We start from the raw sequence: 23,165 nt of genomic DNA, 5'->3' as shown, positions 1-23,165 counted from the left end.
TGTGCTGCTCAGAATCAGAGCAAAGGAAACTGAAGAAGGAACAAGAGTAAAGTTTTACAATACTTTAAGACTTGTCAGCATGCAACAATTTGCTTTGAATTACCACGCAGTGAAGTTTATAGTTTCATCAGAAATCCTACCAGCTCATTTATCTATTAATTGATTCAGAGTATTTATCAAATTATTTTTCTGGTAATAAAAATTTAAGAAGGGGTTTTAAAAATAAGAATTAAGCCCCTATCTTTCAATCTCAGGGCAGTTTCTACTTCTTCATTCTTCCTAACAGACACTGATTTGTCTTTTCAGATGATATTTTTGACCCATTTATACTAACATATATGTCTCTGTTCTGATTTCTTGCATATACATGTAAAGTAATTAGTCGAGACTTAGGAAGGCAATAACTCGGTAAGAGCAAAAGCTCTAAGTAATACCCCTAGAAAATAAACAATGCCTAGGCATATACTCTCTGCATTTTACCTTACATAGATTACTCCACAAAGAGAAAATATTTCCATAAAATAATGTCTGGCACAATAAATGTTAAAGAGGTGACTGAATATAGTCAATTGGGTCATCTCTACACAAATATGCCTAACTAGAAATATTCTGTCAATTTCAACTCTACTATGTATACTGAGTTTCTCTTGAATATGTAAACAATTCTGAGATTATAGAACAAAATCCTAGGGGGAATAAGTATGAATAGTTATCCAAATTATATAAAACTAAACAAAGTGGCCAGTCATACTGACAGTCCTAAATTCTAGAATTTGGGTTTATTTTAATAAATACAGAGGTGTGAAAGAAAAATAGTCCTATGTTTTTAAAAAATATTTATTTAAAAATAAGATATCTAAAAATACAGTACATAATACATTTGGAGAGAAGTAAAAACTTCACAATTTAAATTAAAAAACAATCTGCAAAGAAAATAGAAATATTACATGAATAAAACTCAGTAAAATAAATTAAAAACAAAACATCGTTCTTAAGGTAGATAGATACATGGTTTGTTTTTCATTCAAAAACCAGTGTAGACTTTTCATTTCAACAAGTGTACCTTGGATACATAGCTCCCACTTATCATTTTCCTCCCTCTTCTCAATCTAGTTTCATATGCCTCAACTACTATTTTCTTCATTACCTTTAGCACAAGAAACGTCAGTGACAATTTTTCTTTAAATGCTGTTAGGGGAACTGACAAGTTAACACAGCAGACATGCAGCAAAATAACATTCAGATTTAAACAGATGCTTGAATGTAAAAATGCCCAACAAATTTAAGAACAGAATCTTCACATGGCACTTGGAACATACCACTATCAAAATAAGTCTTTTATTTTAGGGAGGATATAATAATAAACATCACTTGAGGCTGACACAAAATTTTAAGAGCCTCAAACTTTCACAAATTTTGCCTATTCATTAAACTTGCCAGTCACATTTTAAAAGACTAATTCTTGGGACACAAAGCCCATACAAGCAAGATCATCTACACTCAGTTCGTTCAAAAGTCTATTTTATTCCCTCAGGTTAAACTTACAACTCATTTGCCTGAGTATCTCCAGTTGTAGAGAAAATTCTTCCTACGATATCATTTAGTCACTTTATTCTACCTATGCTAAAGCAGACATTTCTTTTTAATACTCTAGAGGACAACAGTTGTGAATCTTCTACTACCCAGTAACTTAAATAAATGACTGCATTTAGGCACATTAAATTAAGTAACATATAAACAATCTGAGTAACTCAGAACTGATACTGCAACAACAAGATCTAGAAAATATATTTGGATAATTAGAGACAATGTTGTTTCTTCCAGTTTGCCTTTAAATTTTGTCTTTTCCCCTAATAATATGTATATCTGTATTTCAATATATCATTCACGTGATTCTAAGTCATATTTCACATTAGTTTCAGGCATGATTTTTTTCCATTCAGAATTCACTGCAAAACCATATATTGTATCTACATTCAAAGACAGAATGATTTCAGTTGATTGAAAACTATGCAGAACATTCTCAAATGTGATTGTCTACTTTTCCAATACACACACTCAGTTATCTTCTTGCCAGAAGTTTTAATCAATTCAGCTACATTTTTTAAGGACAGTAAATGAATGCTTTAAAGGTTTGTGGGAAAAAAATCAGGGAAACAGGATAGTAAACGTAACAGTATTACATATGGACGATTACAACTACTTCTAAAGGATGTTTTCTTTCATTTTTTACAAAATGAATCACTAAGCAGAATTAGTTTTTAAAATACTCTTAACTATAACTTACATGAAGTGAGTAACAACATCTAGGTTTTTGGGGGGATGTAAAATTCAATTTCTTATTAGTTTTGTTTAAATCAAAGTTTTGCATTTCCTCTTAGACAAGTGTATGTGTGTGTGTGTGCGCGTGTGGTGTGTGTCTGTACACACATATATATGTGTATATTTTAACATTTCCTTTAATTTTATCTTTATTTGTAAAATAGAAAAACGGAAATATCATTCTTTAATACCACTAATACACACACAGATGCAGAAACCTTCATCTGTTATCAGAATGGGCCCTTAACTTTTCCTTTTAGCGTTTTGCTTCAGAATTTATTAAAAGGGCCCAACAAGCCATACAGTTCATTTGTAGGAATAGTAGAGTTCTTATTATTTCTCATTTATTCCTGCAGATTAAGCCAAAAATCTTGTGAAAAGTGTTTCAATTAACTTTTGTAAGTTCAACCTACCAAACTACTTTTTAAAGTGGCCAATCTATATGAAAATATAAAATTAAAAATCATAGTAATCTTCCTAACTAAAAAACAAAAGTCCAAATGAGAGACATTTAAAGCCAACTAAATTGAGGCAGCAGTGTGTAAAAACCAACATCTATTAATCAGAATTGTTCTTAGTAACATCAAATTCTCCTTTATAAACACAAGGATGTGAGAAGAAAACCCTAAGGGAACTGAAAAGAAAATTAACTCTTTGGTATGGGAGTTAAAAATGTCACTCAAGGCTAAAGTGAGTAGCACCAGGATGTTTTAGTTATTGAGGTTGTAAAACACTAACTTCAGGCACCAGTAGTGCAAATATCACCCAACACATACTGGCAAGAATGAGCTTGCAATATGCAGAAAGCTTTCCCTTTAGTTAACAGCCTACGCAATTAAACCCTGTACTTAGTCAACAAACAAGCAAAGCCACAAAAAGAAACACACCTTTTGCTGCTACTGTTTTGTCCACATCTCTGTTTCTATATAAAGCTATCAATACCAAAAAGATCAGAGTGCTGCACGACTGTGGTAGGCACCATATTACACGTTACAGGAATTCACAATACCAATAGATACAGAGACCCTCAAAATCTCAAAATATCTGAAAGAGTCCAAAATTTAAAATGAAAAATCACCCTTCATATACAAACAGTTGATTTTCTCTCTGTTGACAAGTTCTACTTTAATATATAGTATGCTTTCTCCATAATAGGAGACTTATAAAAAGGTCCTAGTTTTTTCCGTCAAACTTTAGGCAACCTATTCACTTCTCCTTGGCATTAAATAGCTGTACTACCACATAATTCTTGAAACTTCCTGACAGCAGACACTATACAATTATGATGTTTAAAATTAAAAAGATTTTCTCAAAGGCATCTGACTAGCTGAAAAGAATCAGCAATATAAACTCCTTAGGTAAAATAACTCAAACTAAACGCTTACATGCATTAACAACTCTTACAGTAAAACGGTATCAACAAGAGATAAGGCTAAAGTGATTGTAGCAGGGAAATTCTATGTCCAGTAAACCCTGCTGTTAAGATGCTGATTATACACTGTCTGTCTAGCCTTCTATCTCATTATGTTCCCCTACTCTCTTTATCCAGTTTTGGCTACTCACTCCTCATTTATACCTGTACTCTATGGTAGAAAAAGGAAAAAATATAGCAAAAAAAATTTAATGATAATGGAAAATGCCAAAAAAAAACAATAACATAAGAATAAAGATCACTATTATTTCTGTTTCAAATTAGCACTAGCAGGCAGTATACTATAACATCTGAAGAACAGACAAAAATGCACTAAGTTTAGTTGTTAAAAATTGCACAATGATAATGAAAGGAGACATAAGAGAAAACTTTCCTGAAGTTAAACCATCACCATCCCAAACACAGAAGAAATATTAAATATTGACTGATATACAGAACAACAACATTGGTTCAAAATACTTCAAGCAAGTTGGTTCTATTACTTTTTCATATTCTACTGAGGAATATTCTAGGATTCAATTAATAATGGCTAAATTAAGAGTTCAATAAAATTAGTGATTTACAGAGAAATTCAGAGGATTCTTAGGATCTAAAGTAATAAATGTGGACATTAAATACTACATTCATTCATTTATTAGTTATAAGGCTACTAACACTAGCAAGTAGAACATACTAAATGTGCATCACTTACTAACTACATTTGCTAATACTTACTTTTTTTAAAGCAACAGTAGGAGAATTGGGTAAAAAAATCTCATATCTAATAATAAATTATTTAATGTTTATAAGTATAAACTGTACCAAATAAATTCTAGATATATCTACATATATAGAGGTCATGTCAAAAACTTATTTAAGCAGCAATAGTTTAGTAAACTTGGGCTAAGTAGTCTATTCATAGAGGAAGCACTAAGGGAAGTAGACACTAGAGAAAAGTCCAGGGAAAGACTAGCAGCTCTGTTAACATTAATGCTTTTGTAAACTACAGCTGCATATATTGTGATTTTATACCAACATAAGTGAGAACATTCAAACCACTCCATTATCTAACACATAGAAAGTTACATGCTTAAAAATCAACATTGCTTCATACGTCTTGGGTGGAGGTGTTCTCCTAACTCAAGTCTTTATGATTAGCATCCAAACACCCTTTGGGGTGAAACATACCTTCAATTTATTATTTGTACAAAAGTGGCCTGAAAAAGCCTGATGAAGAATAGTTAAAATTAACCATCATCCTAGAGAAAAATACCCCTAAGCTTTAGCAAACAATCACTAATGCCCATTCTGACAGAAATTTTAACTTAGCTGTTTTACTAAACTTTATCTATGCTTATGTTTTCTATTTCTATTATTTAAAACTATGCTTTCTTCTGCTCAAAGAGATTAATATATTACTATTTTAAATATACCTATTTCTTAAGTTAACCACAAATATTTTTAATATAATTCTTAAGCAAAATAGTTATTTTTCTTACAGTGGAACGTCAGTTGATTTAATATTTTTAAAATTTTGAACTCAGTCAATTTTTGCTCACAATCTTGAGCCTATAAAATATTTTTGTTTGCAGAAATAAATAGCAACAAACATAATTGTTCAAGAGGTGTAAATTCTAATAACTACTTAAAAATCTTTCATTTCCAGAAGCCCAATTAATGACTTTGCTGACATAAAACATCCTTTAACATACATTTCACTTAAAATGAAATGGAATGTTTATAAGGAAATACTTCATCCAATATATAAATTACATCAGTAATCTCACTGCTCATAATTATTTTCTAATGTTCAACATCATTAGTTATTTTCATGGTTATCCAGAATACATAATAAATCAGCTACTAAAGGTACAGTTCTCTCAGTAGGATAAGTAAAAGGAATGAAGAAAATTATAGAAAGAATTAGTAATTTCATTATTTTAATGCAATTGAATCAGTAAAAAAAAGTCATTTTAAAACTGGGATTAAAAACTAAATGTATTTTTTTATATATTCAGTAAAACACACTAGACACTAGTTTGCTATTGTAACTACAATAAAACTGTTTTGTGGTAAATTGGTAATTTTAAGGTAATGGTTTTTCAATTCTAAGGCTTAATTTGCCAAAATAAGGTTCAAAATAAAATTCATGAAATGGTTTCATATGTATTTATCCTCATCTGATATAAATCTGACAGTAAAAAAAAATACAATATGAATACACATAAATGAAGAAAAGAGGTCACACCTGTATGAACTAGACATCAAAATCATAAAAAGGAACACATTCATTTTCATAAAACCTTAAATTTTTTACATAGACTTCCCTTAAATTTGTACCTTTGAAATGTTCAGAATTTGACTAGACAATTCACTTGTGGGGCAATAAATCTCTAAAGCCAGTATAATTACATCAATTAGCCAAAAGAGGGCGCAGAGAGAACACTAGAGTTTATGCACTCCCTAGGAAAGTGCCAGGTGGTTTCTCTCACGTGGTCCACCAAGAATCACAAAACCCAGTTAGGTGTGCTAACTTGAAAATACTTAAAGTTACAGCATAAGTATATATAGCTATACTTTATATATAGATTCTGATATAAATATATTGATATGTAGCATTTCTGCCATTCAAAGAAAAATAAATATATGCCTTGCCTAGTTTCAAGGAGAAGGCAATGGCACCCCACTCCAGTACTCTTGCCTGGAAAATCCCATGGATGGAGGAGCCTGGTACACTACAGTCCATGAGGTCGCACAGGGTCGGACACGATTGAAGCAACTTCCCTTCCCTTGCTTAGTTTGCATTTCAGTAACTTAGAAGAATCAGCTACAATGGGATCAGGATCAGGGAAAGTAAAGAGAAAGAAGCGAAAAGAATGTGCCTTATAATTGGGAAATCTAAGAAAGCCAGAAACAGAGACCCTTGGAGTAGGCTGGTTCTCATCACTGAGGCAGAGGTTGGCACTGACCTCCCCAGTACCTTTCAAGGTAGCTACTGCTACTACATGAAGTATAATACATCCATAAAGCTCTTTAGGAGTCCTCACTTGGCTGCGCTGTTTTCTCAAGGTCCTCATTTAAAAGGAATGTATACAGCATAAGGCATTTGACTGATATCAATCTGCATTATCTATACTCCTTGTAACTTCTGTCAGCAGGCCAAATTTGGTCAATATGTTAGCTTGCACAAAACCCTACCCATTTATTTGCCTGGCATGAATATACTAATTTTGTGGTTCATTAAGCTCTACAAATATATTTCTTATATTAAATGTACTATGCAACTTATCAGCACCAATAAATATTTTTATCTGCCACTTCTAAGTTTTTAAATAATAAAGCATTGTAATCAGAACATGAGAGACATGGTACTTATATCTCTGAGAAGACCTTATTCTATTACTTTAGAAGATTATTTACAGTTTCTAAAAACTAAACACAGTAGAGTTAACTAGCTGACAATGGTTAACCTTCTGTTCCATGATTTCTCAGGTATGACTCCTTACCATCAAAATTAACTAAAAAGAAAATATTGCTATGCTCCAAAAACACTAGACACCCCTTCAATCTTCTCTTAAAGAGAAAGATTGAGTACATAATTTCTTCAGAAAAGATATATGGATTTTGCAGTATTCTAATGGAAAAAAAAATTTTAACTGAATTTTTCTTCAAAACATGCTAAATATTTTTTTCACACAAATGTTCTATACTTTCCAAGAGACCATCACTATCAGCAATTCAAATTTTTATAAGACTAATCATGAATACAGTTCACTATATTTTCTTATTTTAAGGTCATTTCCTAACATTAGCTACAACGAAAGGTCTCTCCATCTAGATTACCGTTGGGCAATTAAAATTTAATTTCAATTTGGGTGATTACAGGTACACAAAAGTTACTTACTTTTACTAGTAACTTTCTATAAATAAAATTTCAATATTAGTTGGCCAATATTTATTACATAAAAATCTTAAAGGTGTCATTTTAGATATAATAGGTAAACAAAAGTAAAAAGTATACATTTTTTCAAAAGCACAATACTCCTCTTTATACTATACATTACGTATTATATAGTTTACTAGCATTTAAAAAACATAACACATTCTAATATAATTACACGAAAAAAGGTATCAGTGGATTTATTGCAAATTCTTTACCCTTTTGCTCATCAAAATCTTAGGGTAAAACAGGAACAGGTCTGTTTAGTCAAAAATTCTTTCTTGGAGCAAATATCTCAACAAAAACCAATAATTACAACAGGAGAGGGAGAAGAAATGGGAAAGTTAACGTGGAAAAAATAAATTTTTCCTTTAAAATAAGGTAGGTAGTTGGTATTTTACTTTAGTGGTGTTTTTATTTAGTTTTTGGTGATGAGAAAAAAAAATCAGAAAGCTACTTCTAAGAAAATACAGTCCTTTCTTTTGTGTTGCTGCTTTTGGTTTTTGTTGCTATTCAATCTGCATTTTAAAAAATCTTGCAGCACATATAAAAGGGAGTATATCATATTTTTAAACTGTATTTGAAAAAGAAAATTTACATATAAGGTATATCAACTTCTGTAAAATTTGAAGAATTAAATTCAGATTTGGTTAGTACTGCTTAAGAGTGAAAATTTTAAATAAACACCTGAAGTTTCCCATAAATTGAAATCTGTAACACTGTTAGTACTAAAAGAAATTATGTACAATTATTTCATCCCAATCAGTGCCTTTTGAGTTTAATAACAAAAGCATTTAAAGAAATCCCTGTGGAAAGCTCATTTGAAAGTAAACACGCTTTAAAACTTAAATATAGATCTTGTATTAGTCCCACAACAGGATCAAGATCACTATTAAAATAAAGCCTGGGGCACATTATGATGCTTAAGATTGGTGGGTGGATTTTAATTGACTTGAAGACTGTCATAGTTCTATTATCAGAAAACCTGTAACGCATTTCCAGCATGGAGGACCCATCTGTGCCCACCATCCATCTGTTTAGACGTGATTGGCAAAGTGGTAGGGAACTCGCAGTGGTTGCCTCCGCCTGAAAGGAATAAACCACAGGATCTTCCAACGAGTGCCAAAAACTTCTGAGAAGGTCTGCTGCCATGGCTTTCGGGGCCTCGATCTACAGAAGACAGCATTATTAGTGAAAGACAGCACTCCCATGGTGCACTTCAGTCAGCTAAAACAATACAGGTTGGCTGGGGATCCATTACTGGACTCTGATGAATTGTGTCCCAGCATCACAAATACAGCTTTTCTTTCATTATGGCATGCAGCTGAGTTTTAACTCTGGATAGCAGATATTGTATCCGTGTCGTCAATCAACCTAGGCAACTTTTGAAGCAGAGGAGAATCTCAGGATTAACAGAATGTGTGTCAACAACACAGTAGCAAATCTCTTTTGATGTACTTTCAGGACAAATAATTTAACTTACTTTAGTTAGACAAGGGGCAAGAATGATCAGCACTTATTTTGTTTGAAAACTATCATGGCTAGAAGACCCCTACTGTATGACTGGGTCATGCTTGTCTAGCTCAGACCTTAGACAAGATACCGAGAAAAAGCCATCATTATATTATCTTTTCACTACATGCACACATTTTTCAAATGTAACCAGTTGTTACATTCTTAAATAAGAACATTACAGAGTTCACTTTTATACTTACATTTCTTCACAACAGTTTGACATCTTTTCAATAGATGTTGTATCCTATTAAAAATTAAAAAAATTATACTCAGGTATAACAAAGTTTTCAAGGCTTTATTCTATATCTATTTTATGGGCTTTATTCTACAGCTACTTTACAATGTTTTTAATCATATTAAGAAAATATTCTGAAGATATAAACAGTCTACATATAGGTACTAATAATTCTAAATTATCCATGTACATTGCTGAAATTCCCTTGGAAAAAAGAATCAATATTACCTTGTGCTAAAAAAAAAAAATCAATTACAAACCCCATTCCCCAAATTGTAGGAGTCTCACTTCATTAAAAAATACCTTTTATTACATTTCCCTTCTTGATAATTCTTTTAAAAGCCTATATTTAATTCAACTGTCACATGCATTCAAAATTAAATACCAAAATATGAAATTAAAGACATGAGTGAATAGAAAACTTTAAAGAGTCAAAAATCGCTATTGGTTATGGATTTATGTAAACCAACAAAAATTCAACAGCGCAATGTATGCATTTACCATGCTACAACACTATTACTCAAAAAGTAAAGCTAACTGATTAGTATTTAGTAAAAACTGCTTCAAAAGAAAACCACAGTCCCTTCATAATAATGCAATTTCTCATTATGTGTTTTCTAAAAGGCTGTTAACACAAATATATAAGAAAAAGAACTCAATAAAGACTGAATAAAGTTTCTAGACATACTAGTCTAATTCATGTTAATGGAAGACTTATCATTAGAATGAGAAACTGGGATGGATAAGGAATATAGAAATAATTAAAAACACATGTTACATAATCTTATTTTAGATATATATTTACATTTTAAAAATACTTTTAAATAGAACAAAAGAAATATATTCTTTTTAAATATACAAAAAAGTTAAGAGTTTTCCTCCTTTTACCCTATTTATTAGCTTCCTCAAATACAGCAGGTGGACTGCACTATTATTAAGCAGTACTATTCATGCAAATATTTCTAACTGCAACTCCAAGAACTTCTTTAGATATGACTGTCTTCCAATACTACTACTAAAAAATACCTTTGGTTCAAAAAACTCTTTAAAAGAAGTTACATGAATGGCTCATAATATTAAATTCTTATGTATGAACAGCTGTCTAACTTCAGTTGGCCCACATACAGGAAAACAAATCTATGTTTTTTTAGATGACTAGTAACCAATAACAGAGTTTCACTTCCAGATTTGTCAGGAATGTGTGAGGAGGTTATAGATTAGTTACTCTATATTCACTAATTTCCCTAGTATTTTCTGAAATTCATGATATCCAATGACAATTCAACTCATAATTAACTTTTCCTGGTTTTATTGCATAATTTGCTCAAAATAATGTTTTACTTTGTGAAAACATAGTCTGCAAATACATGTAAACATTGATTAGAGACTTAGAGGAAAGCTGGGGCTCTGGTTCTGTATCTGAAAAAAAAAGTGAATGAAGTAATTTAAATAGTTTCTTAGAACTGATGGTGACAGGTTATTATGAAACAATTAAGACAGTTTGCACAAAAATATGAAGGAAGAAACAGAAAAGAAATTTAAAAGTGTTATGAGGAAAGGTGTATAAATGGCCCTGAATCACAGGTGTGGATAATATTTGAAACTAGAAACTATTTCAGGATAAGGAAGGCAATTTTAAGGTTAGACTATTATAACTAGCTAATAGTACAGGAAATTTTTTACCATGCCTAAACTCACAACTTGATTATAATTTTGAGGAATGTTGTTTGTGACAGTAAAAGATCAACTTAAAAGACTTTGTATTTAGACTTCCTATGGGGAAAGCTCTTACTTTCAAGTGCTTTTGTTGATATCTTTCTAAAATCTGGTTCAAGAAATAGCAGGAATACTACCTTTCAAGTCATCACAGTCGTCATAAACAGTTATTCTATCAAAGGATATAGTGGTTTACCATGATTTAACAGGATTTGTGAGACAACCTATAAAGGACTATATTTTTTCCCTCTAGAAATGGCAAATGCTTAGCTCTCAGCTATCCAAAATACTATTATAAGAACAATAAATGGCCAAACATGTCACAAAATTTTTGCAAGGGCCTTTATACAATATTCTCAGGGCAACAAAAGTTATCAGCTATCACATTCATACACACAATAGAAACAGTAAACTAGAAGAGAGATTACTAGTGAAAGAATGTTGACGATTACAAGTTATTTTCAAGTGCCAAACTACGTTCAATATACTTTTTGTTTTATTTAGGCAGGGAATTGTGGAATATTTCACAGAAAAACTAAAAATAATTTAAATAGATTTTGTTGCAAATAATTCTATTGAACATAAAAGACTCAATACCTTCAGTGACTATCACAAAAGGACCAATAAGATAATCATGTCTTCAAGGAGTAATAATACAATCTTTTAAATTCCTGCTATATGTAGGACAGCTATCTAGAAAAAATCAAATTCTTCAAGGAATGATAAGAAACACATTTTTATTGTGTGTTGTCTACAATCAAAATACCTTATTTCCAATGAAATATTTATGTCTTGACTATGGTCTAATGATCAAAACAGCCAAGACTTGTGTCAGTCTGCATAACTGAGATATATGAGAATCCTTTCCTAGGTTAAAAACCAGAAGTTTATTTTCTAAAAAAAAAAAAAAGAAGAAACTAGAAACAAGCAAGACTTACAGAAACATAGCCCTCGTGTATTTTATCAAATATACTTTGTCTTCTCCTGATGGCTAACCTTACTCTAAGAAATGATTTTTCAGGTTCAGTCTAAGGAAATATGTTTGACTATAAAAGAACGATGTACCTCTCAACTAATAAGATTATAACTGGAAAGAAAAAAAAGTTTCTAATAGGAAGGGAGAGGGAGGTATTACTGCCTATGGGGAAAATTGGGGGTGAAAGAGGCGAAGAGCAAGAATTTATCACCAAACATTTCCTGGTTAACAGATATGGGAATCTAGTTCTCTTGGGACAGACTGCTTGATGATACAATTCATCCAACTAACTCACTCTGCCTTGAGTTCATCCTCACCAAGCAACACTTTGCTGTATACATAGTTGTACAGGAGAGTGTACTGCAGAGTCCTTTGATATCTGACAGTCGTACATAAGGGAATAAATAGTCACCCTGGTTTATATGACTGTCACTTTTGCATCGAGAAGTAAGAGTTACTGCTTCTGGGCCTGATTAACCTGGAAACATTTTCAAAATGAAGTTTCCAGATCTATCGAAACAAAGGTCTGAGGAAAATAAGAACATTCTATCAGAAAGAAGACAGTTCAACCTAACTGCCTGCTCTAACTAGTCTTAGTATAGGTCTTGATAGTTTACTCTGCTGCACATACCTGACTCAATGACGCTGCTGATTTAACCTGGAGTAAAAAACACCATTTAAGGAAACCTGTGACATGTGACATGTTTGGCCATTTATTGTTCTTATAAAAAACACCATTTATTTCAACTAGAGATGATATACCTGTCATGTCTACTAATACTTTTTGTAATTCTAAAACAGAAGTTAGTTGACTTTCTATAATTTCTGATCAACTTACAGAGAGCAACTCATTTCCCTTTGTATCTTTCATAGCACCAAACCACACAGAAAGTAGGTACCCAATATATGTTTGCAGCACTAAACTAATCAAGCATGGACAGAAATAACATTATTTCTTATCTTTTTTTTTTTCAATCCAGAGAGAGAAAACTTCCTCCTAACCTTAGACCTCTCTTATCCTTTGAAGTCAAACTCACTATATTACTCACTTGAAAGACATAGTTCTTTAAAAATCCATCTTTCACAAAGGATCAGCTATATCTTTTATTAGAGATCTTAAGTTCAAATAAACATTTAATCAATCATGAAACCAAACTGAGAAGGCAGTAGATCTTACATTTATAGCCACTGAAAATTTCTTACTAAAAGAATTTCTATACTCCTTTTGTGTGTGTGCTTAGTCGCTCAGTTGTGTCCGATTCTTTGTGACCCCGTGGGCTGTAGCCTGCCAGGCTCCTCTGTCCATGTGGATTCTCCAGGCAAGAATACTGGAGTGGGTAGCCATGTCCTTCTCCAGGGCATCTCCCCAACCCAGGGATCAAACCCAGCTCTCCTGAATTGCAGGTGGATTCTTTACCATCTGAGCCACCAGGGAAGTCCAAGAATACTGGAGTGGGTAGCCTATTCCTTCTTCAGAGGAACTTCCCAACACAGGAATCGAACCAGGGTCTCCTGCATTGCAGGTGGATTCTTTACCAGCTGAGCTACTCAGGCTTTTAATCAGCCTTTTTCTGGCTGTTCAAATACTACTACTAGGTTTTTGTAGGGATCAAATGAATTAATACGTTAGAGTCCTTAATAACTCAATAAATGGCAAACCTAAGTTTTTATTGTAGGACTTGGAGATATCTCAGTTATATTAGATTGTAACTAGACAAAATTATGTTTAAACAAAAGTGGTTTTCATAATTAAAATGACATCAACTGTGGAAGACTACACAGATAAAATACAATGTCCACAAGGGACTTATACTCTGGTTGAAAAAATAAGTAGTAAGTATTATACATAAACCATGATTCATTTACTCATTTATTCCTCTATCAAAAATTTAATAAGTATATATTATACAAGTAACAAAGAGCTTACGGGCTAGTGACAGTTAAATATATAAGAAATAATTATAAAGAAATATACAGAAGATGACAGAGAGAATGATCATATATAACAACATATAAGTAAGCCATACACTATTTAAAAACAGTTGAAAACTTATGTATGCAATCAACAATCAACTCACGGTCAATTATCCTTACATTTTTAATACAAAATTATACTTTTAAGAAGATTTTCTGTTATCAGGAGAAGATGGGCTAATGTGCCCCTTTGGCTTGGATTTGACGAGTAAGTAAGATACTAACAGAATGCAACAGAGAAAAACGTGAGAATCACCGTGGAAAAGACCCACCAAGTCAGCTAAACATAAAGCTCACTGTTTTCTCCAATCCTGTAAGCTGTAAAGTCAGGGTAAAACTTCATGTGGATTCAGAACATGAAACAATAAAGTGGGAAAAATCACAAGTACAGGGGAAACCCATAAATGTTTAGCTTCCTTACAAAAAAAAAAAAAAGCATCTACTTAATCACTGAAGCAATTAGTCATGCCTTAAGAAAATTAAAATGCACTATTCCTATTTTAAAAAGTACAGAATAGATCTAAGTTGTTTTAAATGACTTTTAATCTTATCAGAAATAGTTAATTAATTACACTGAGTAAAGAGAGAGGATGTAATATAAATACATTTACACATAGGAACAGTTTTATGCTAAAGAGCAATCCAATTCCACACATAATAATCATGATGCTAGCAGGCATTTTTAGAAAGAAAGCTTTTCTATTACTAGGCGATATAACTTAGCATGTATTTAAACTAATTCTTTTGCTAGAGTGAACCTAGTTTCCATACAGGTCTCTACTGTATCCAAAATTCAAATAAATATTATAGCCAATATTAGAATATGATACTGAAAGCATATAAGTAACATTTTAAATTTTAATGATTTTTCTAGGTTTTAAAAAGCTACACAGATACTTCCTGTAATATTATAATCAGAATGCTGTATTAGAAACATACTTTGTTTTTATTAAATGAAGATATAATTCAGAAAGGAAAACAAAATGCTGCACAGAACTCCCTTTATAGAAATGTAAGTGAGCTAGGTTCAGCATAATTGGCAATGATATCCATATTTGCAATGCTGATTTGGAGCTGAGTAAACCAAACATAATTTGTACAGAGATTGTACTGAACACTTAATTCACTGCATTGATTCAGGGGATACTTAGCAAAATTTCATTATAAGTCTTAGGACTACATTTTTGAGTACATGTGTAAAGGCAGGTAACTTCACTAACTCTGATTAATAAGAATGTTATTTAATAGATAATCTCATTTAAGCTAATTTAACATTTTGAACATAAGATACTTTTCACTGTAAAACATAATCAAATTAAAATTAAAGTCACTCCTGCATCTGTGAGTCTGTCTATATTTATTTAGGTAATCATGAGTGAGTATTTAGGGAGGAAAACATTTTCTCCTTTTATTTTGAAAAGCTTTGCTCTAAGTTATCCTCAGTAATTTAAGTAGTGGTCCAAAAATAGTACCTGTGAGACCAAATATAAAAAGTTCAAAATTTTTTTCTTTAGGAACTTAAAGCCTTTTACAAAATTGCAACTAAATATATCTTCCCCAGCCTACCCTCAACCTCACCATAACTGAGAAAAGCACTAAGCTCCAGAGACACCATCAAAAGCTTCAGCTTTTACACAAACTCCATGGTGCCCTGAAAATAAAAATGCGTGTATACAAAATTGAGATAAACTGTCAGAACAGTGTCATGGTATACAATAGCTCACTGTCAGACCCTCACCAGAAGGCGCTGTACCAGCTGTTACAGGCTTCTTGATTAACTCTCTCCAAGCCCAGTGACTGAAAACATGACTAATACAATCATCCAGCACTGTTAGTATTGGTGCTCATCAGAATGGACATTATTCTTGGCTGTGTGTGAACTACTGCATGATAAGAAATACTGACAACAGCAATTACACTAATAACATCACTATCCATTTCATTCAGAAACAAACAAAAAGGCTAAATAGTCTAAGTGAGGAATAATTAGAATAATCTGTTCCCTAAATAAAGAATATTTCAAAGCAGACTTTGAAAACACTTTTAACTTCAATATTAATTTTAGTCAAAAGGAGCAAAAATATATATTTAAACCTTGTTTTTTAAAAATAAGTCTAAAATAATCAAAGGTAATCCTTAAAAACAGGGTTTAAGATTAGTCTATTTCATAGAAACATTTGGCTGGGTTGAAATCTTTTAACCTTGGAAATGGGATCACAAATCCAATATTTTTAAATTTAAGTAATTTCTAATTATTTTATCTGGGTCACAGTAATCTGTCTTGCTAGGTCTAAAATGACACTGGATTATCATTAACTGCGATTATCCTGTTACCTTCTACTATCAGTAAGAAGATGGGATTTTTCCTCTTATACAGGAAGGAAATGGTTTATTTTTCCAAGTAAGGGCAGATAATAGGGAAAATTACCAAAAATTAACATGTAGCTTCCTCAAAACTTCAATCTAAACCTAAATAGAGATAGCATTTGTTCTGCTTGTTTGTTGTCTAATTCAAACTATAATTACATAATTTCTATAATGAAATGATACCCATAAGTGTTTTCCAAAAATGTATCTTGGTCTTTGGGGTGCAGGAGTAGGGGAAGGAGAAACACATCAATGGAAGGGTTAAATTTACCATGATTCCTTCTCCTCCTTTTCTTTCTTATGCTACCTGACAAATTTGTCACTACTTTCACATTGTAAAGAGAGATCCATGGATTCTAACAGTGTCAAAAAGATGTACAGATGTGAAATATCCTATAGGTAGTATCAATTTTTTTCATTAAACAGGAGGCATATGTTATAAAGAAAGGAAGCAAAATCTATATTTTAAACTTTAATTTTAACATTAAATCTATTTTAAATACGAATAATTCACTAGATTTAAAATAAAATACTGAATGCATTAACAACTTTATATAATTAAGTCCTAAAGAACCTTAAAGCAGTGTGGGAAGTAGTGTATTCTGGAAACTTAAAAAACAAAAAACACACTTTTTTTCATTAAAAAGAGTGGTACTTGAAGTACACTATGAGAACCCAGGTAAATGCAATTGAAATTTACTATAATTTTTAGGGATTTAGATTCAAGAGGAAGTATAGTAATTAAAGGTTGGACTAGCAAATGGACTGTATAAACAGCAAGCAAATTTTATAAAGAAAGGAAGCAAAAATCCTTAAACTTTAACACTAAATACTATTTTAAATACTAATCAATTCATTAGATTTAAAATTAAACAATGAATGCATAACAACTTTATATAATTAAGTCCTAAAGAATCTTATATCAGTGTGGCTAGTAGTGCATTCTGGAAATGAAAAAAAATTTTTTTCATCAAAGAGTGGTACTTGAAGTACACCATGAGAGACCAGGTAAATACAACTGAAATTTACTTTTTTTTTTTTTAGGGATTTAGATTCAAGAGGAAGTGCAGTGACTAAAGGTTGAACTAGCAAATGGAATGTATTCGGTCTCTTAATACTTGCATTCTTTTTCAAATGTTTCACAAATGTTTAATTTCTATAGACATGAGACCTGTCTACTATACTTTATGTATAGTAGATGAAACTTCGGGAGAGAGCTTTATTTAACAAATGGAATTTCTACTTGGGGGCTTCCCTGGTAGCTCAGCTGATAAAGAATCTGCCTGCAGAGCAAGAGACTCGGGTTCGATCCCTGGTCAGGAAGATCCCCTGGAGAAGGCAATGGCAAAACACTTCAGTATCCTTGCCTGGAAAATACCATGGACAGAAGAGCCAGGCAGGCTGCAGTCTACGGGGTTGCAAAGAGTGAGTGCTGCACAACTGAGCAACAAATACACACTCAGTTTTAGAAATGTCACAACCTTAAAACCAATATCCCTATCTTAAGACAGGCAATGAAATGTGGTTAAATATTATAGCAAAAGAGAACATCATACAATTTGAAAATTAATATTAATGTATTGGTAGTCTGGAACACAGAAAGGAACCTGATACTGTATATATCCTTTGAAAATCATAAATAACCATATATATATAAATTATATAACTATACTATAAATAACTTTAGGTCCAACTCAGAAGTGAATAAGATATGATAAGTAGTTTTATGTCCAACTCAGAAGTGATATTAAAATTTGAGAGCAGAAACTCTTAAATGATCTTGAAGCCTATGCTGCCAAACCCCATTTTCTGAAGCTACTAGGACGGCTTAGGTGAGAAGGAAATTGTTACTGTCAGCTATAAGCCTGATGACTCTCAGAAGTAACTTGTAGTCTTAATGCTATGCTATCAAATGCTATCAAATGTCCATTTCCAGTCATTAACAATAGGAAATTGGGGAAATCAGAGAAACTTCATATCAGGAAATATAAATATGATTTGGAAAAACTCAAAAGTAGAAATTTAAAACTGCAAGCATAATCTGGCAATTCAGACTCAACTTATGAATGGACTATAAAGTAATAATTATGAATGAGTATAAAAGCAGAGAAAAAAGATTTTAGGGGAAGATCTATTCTTGTCCAAAGGAATATGATTAATATCATATTATTTATCAACACCATTAGATAAACCACAAGAGATATTAGAAAATAAATCAAGCCACTGAATAATAACAAGGGCATATCTAAACAGACATCATCCAATCCACAAATGACCAATAAGCACATGAAGAAGTGTTAAATATCATTAGTCATCAAGGAAATGTAAATTAAAACAACTGTTTATTATTTAAACCTATAGAACAGTGAAAGTGAAAGAGAAGAGTGAAAAAGTTGGCTTAAAGCTCAACATCCAGAAAACTAAGATCATGGCATCTGGTCCCATCACTTCATGGGAAATAGATGGGGCAAGAGTGGACACAGTGGCTGACTTTTTCTGGGCTCCAAAATCACTGCAGATGGTGACTGCAGCCATGAAATTAAAAGATGCTTGCTCCTTGGAAGGAAAGTTATGACCAACCTATACAGCATATTAAAAAGCAGAGACATTACTTTGCCAACAAAGGTCCGTCTAGTCAAGGCGATGGTTTTTCCAGTGGTCATGTATGGATGTGAGAGTTGGACTATAAAGAAGGCTGAGTGCTGAAGAATTGATATTTTTGAACTGTGGTGTTGGAGAAGACTCTTACTGCTCGGAGATCCAACCAGTTCATCCTAAAGGAGATCAGTCCTGGGTGTTCATTGGAGGGACTGATATTAAAGTTGAAACTCCGATACTTTGGCCACCTGATGCGAAGAGCTGACTCATTTGAAAAGACCCTGATGCTGGGAAAGATTGAGGGCAGGAGGAGAAGGGGATGACAGAGGATGAGACGGTTGGATGGCATCACCACTCAATGGACATGGGTTTGGGTGGACTCCAGGAGTTGGTGATGGACAGGGAGGCCTGTTGTGCTGTGGTTCACGGGGTCACAGAGAGTCGGACATGACTGAGCGACTGAACTGAACTGAACAGCTGCAATTAAAAAGACTGGCAACAATAAATACTGATGAGTATGTAAAGCAACCAGAATTCTCACACACTGTTGGTGAGAGTGCAAAATGGTACAATCACTTGGGGAAGAGGCCCGGCAGTTTCTTATGAAATAAAAGATAAACCTATCTTAAGTGACCAGCAATTCTTCTCCTAGATATTTACCCAAGGTATGAAAACATGTTTCCACAAAAATACTTGAACAAGAACATTCATAGCATTTTTATTCATAATTACCAAATTCTGGAACCAGACCAGTTGTCTATTAATAGAATGTATAAACAAATTGTGGTATAGTCCTATAATGGATTATACTTGGTAATAAAAAGAAATTATCAGTATATGTAAAACATAGATGAATCAAAAAACATTATGCTGAATGAAAGAAGACCTAGATAAATGGTTACGAATCAAGTTCTATAACCAATTCTGATCTATGATGGAAAAAAACCAGATCAATGTGCTTCTTCATAGCACACAGATCTACTGATAAGAGGCATGAGAGAACATTCTAGGGTAACAGCAGCAGCTCTATTGTGAAAGAGGTTTGGGATGCGCATGTATGCATTTATGCCATTGTATGTAAATCTTGTCTATGATACATTTTGAGTAAATTTACATATATGGTATGAGTTAAGGGCTCAACTTCATTCTTTTGCATGTGGATACCTAGTTGTCTCAGCAGCATTTGTTGACTTTTCCTTCCCCCATTGAATTTCTGTTCTAGTATCAGTATCGGTACTGTATCGGTACTCATATAAACGCAATCATACAAATCTGTAACCTTTTGTGACTGGTTTCTTTCACTCAGCATAAGGCTCTCTGGGTTCATCCATGTTGCTGCATGCATCATACTCCACTTCTTTTCATGGCCAAATAATATTCCATTTAATGGACACACCACATTTCATGTATCCATTCATCAGCTGATAGATATGTGGACTGCTTTCAGTTTTGACCTATTATGACTAATGCTGCTATAAATATTCATATACAAATTTTTGTGTGAACATATATTTCAATTTTCTTGGGTATATACCTAGAAGTGGAATTGCTGAATGAAAGATAATTTATATTTGACTTTTTAAAGAACTGTCAGACTATTTTCTAAAGTATACGCACCATTTTACATTCCCACTAGTAGTGTATGAGGATTCTGATGCCTCTGCATCCTCACCTCTGATATTATCTTTATTATACCCTCCTAGTGAGTGTGAGCGGAGAAGGCAATGGCAAACCACTCCAGTACTCTTGCCTGGAAAATGCCATGGACAGAGGAGCCTGGTAGGCTGCAGTCCATGGAGTCGCGAAGAGTCAGACACGACTGAGCGCCTTCACGTTCACTTTTCACTTTCATGCATTGGAGAAGGAAATGGCAACCCACTCCAGTGTTCTTGCCTGGAGAATCCCAGGGATGGGGGAGCCTAGTGGGCTGCCGTCTATGGAGTCACACAGAGTCGGACACAACTGAAGCGACTTAGCAGCAGCAGCAGCAGTGAGTGTGAGAGAGCTTCCCTGGTGGCTCAGTGGTAAAGAATCCACCTGCCAATATAGGAGATACAGGTTTAATCCCTGGGTCAGGAAGATCCCCTGGAGAAGGAAATGGCAATCCACTCCAGTATTCGTACCTGGAAAAATCCCATGAACAGAGGGCCCTGGCAGGCTACAGTCCATGGGACTGCAGAGTCGAATAAGACTTAGCAACTAAAGAACAACAAGGATGCATGAGAAGTGATAACCTAATTATGGTTTTCATTTTCACTTCCCTGATGACTTATGATGTTGAATATCTTTTCATGTATTGTCCGTTTGTACGTTCTCTGAAGAAATGCCATTCACATCCTTTCTCCATGCTTTAATTAGGTTATCTTTTGATTACTGAGTTGAGTTTTTTTAATCTATTCTAGATACAAGTCCCTTATCAGATAGGTGATGTGCAAATACTTTCTCCCATTATGCAAGTTGTCCTTTCATTTTCTTGATAGAGTCCTTTGAAGTACGAAAGTTTACAGTTGTAAGTCCAAATTATTCTTATTTTTCTGTGTTTGCACTTTTGGTATCGTATCTAGGATATTATTTCCTACTCTAAGATTTACCACTGCCTAATCCTACATTTTCTTCTAAGAGTTACATAATGTTAGACCTTCCATTTAGGTCTCTGACCCATTCTGAGTTAATTTACATATACGGTAATTTCATATAATGGAAATAAGGGCCCAACTTCATTCTTTTGCATATGGATACCAAGAGGTTACAGCAGCATTTGTTGAAAACACTTTTCTTTTCATCATTGAATAATCTTGCTACTCTTGTTGAACATTGATTGACTATATTCAGTTCAGTTCAGTTCAGCTGCTCAGTCGTGTACGACTCCTTGCGACCCCATGAATCACAGCACGCCAGGCCTCCCCGTCCACCACCAACTCCCGGAGTTCACTCAAACTCATGTCCATCAAGTCGGTTATGCCATCCAGCCATCTCATTCTCTGTCGTCCCCGTCTCTTCCCGCACCCAATCCCTCCCAGCATCAGTCTTTTCCAGTGAGTCAACTCGTCGCATGAGGTGGCCAAAGTATTGCAATTTCAGCTTTAGCATCAGTCCTTCCAATGAACACCCAGAACTGATCTCCTTTAGGATGGACTGGTTGGATCTCCTTGCAGTCCAAGGGACTCTCAAGAGTCTTCTCCAGCACCACAGTTCAAAAGCATCAATTCTTCGGCGATCAGCTTTCTTCACAGACCAACTCTCACATCCATACATGACCACGGGAAAAACCATCACCTTGACTAGACGGACCTTGGTTGGCAAAGTAATGTCTCTGCTTTTTAATATGCTATCAAGGTTGGTCATAACTTTCCTTCCAAGGAGTAAGCGTCTTTTAATTTCATGGCTGAAATCAGCATCTGCAGTGATTTTGGAGCCCCAAAAAATAAAGTCTGACACTGTTTCCACTGTTTTTCCATCTATTTCCCATGAAGTGATGGGACCAGATGCCATGATCTTAGTTTTCTGAATGTTGAGCTTCAAGCCAACTTTTTCACTCTCCTCTTTTCACTTTCATCAAGAGGCTTTTTAGTTCCTCTTCACTTTCTGCCATAAGGGTGGTGTCATCTGCATATCTGAGGTTATTTATATTTCTCCCGGCAATCTTGATTCCAGGTTGACTATATAGATATATGTTTATACGTCTGGAGTCTCGATTCTGCTTCATCTGTCCTATGCCAGCACTACACTTTCTTGATTACTGCTGCTTTATGGTAAGTTTTGATGCATTTTCTTCACTGAATATATTCTGGTAAACACTTAAGCTTTTACACATGTTATATATAATAATGAGAATCTTTTTTAATATATATATTTCACACGTAATATACACATTTCACATGTAATATACACATATGTGAAAAAAATACAACCCAAAAGGGCTGTGCAGTTTAAATTCTGATAGACACTGACAATCTGACCTTCAAAAACTTTATACTAATTTTTACCGCCACCAATAACAAATGAGAAAGCCTATTTACATCTGAAATGCAGTGTATGTCCAAACGTTTTTTGGAAGTTTGTTTTTTTTCTTGTTTCGTTTTTTTCAGTGCTATTTTTCACATTTTTTAAA

General features: G+C 33.4%; 1 protein-coding gene across 2 annotated transcripts in view; it reads right to left on the bottom strand.

Annotated features, from left to right (window-relative positions):
- Window positions 1-303: 303 nt before the first annotated feature.
- ZDHHC21 (zDHHC palmitoyltransferase 21) overlaps window positions 304-23,165 on the bottom strand; it is a 77,211-nt gene continuing 54,349 nt past the window's right edge. For both annotated transcript variants that reach the window (XM_055428210.2, XM_055428209.2), the window contains 2 exons: window positions 9,389-9,432; window positions 304-8,843 (listed from right to left, as the gene is read on the bottom strand). In XM_055428210.2, coding sequence (XP_055284185.1) covers window positions 8,711-8,843; window positions 9,389-9,432 — 177 coding nt within the window. In that variant the 3' untranslated portion in view covers window positions 304-8,710. The remainder of the gene's footprint in view (window positions 8,844-9,388; window positions 9,433-23,165) is intronic.

Source organism: Moschus berezovskii, chromosome 7 (assembly GCF_049115385.1).
Source record: "Moschus berezovskii isolate FMDL1 chromosome 7, NW_MosBer_1.0, whole genome shotgun sequence".
Taxonomy (NCBI): domain Eukaryota; kingdom Metazoa; phylum Chordata; class Mammalia; order Artiodactyla; family Moschidae; genus Moschus; species Moschus berezovskii.
Note: the sequence above shows the minus strand (reverse complement) of the source record. Positions and strands in the feature narration are given on the sequence as shown.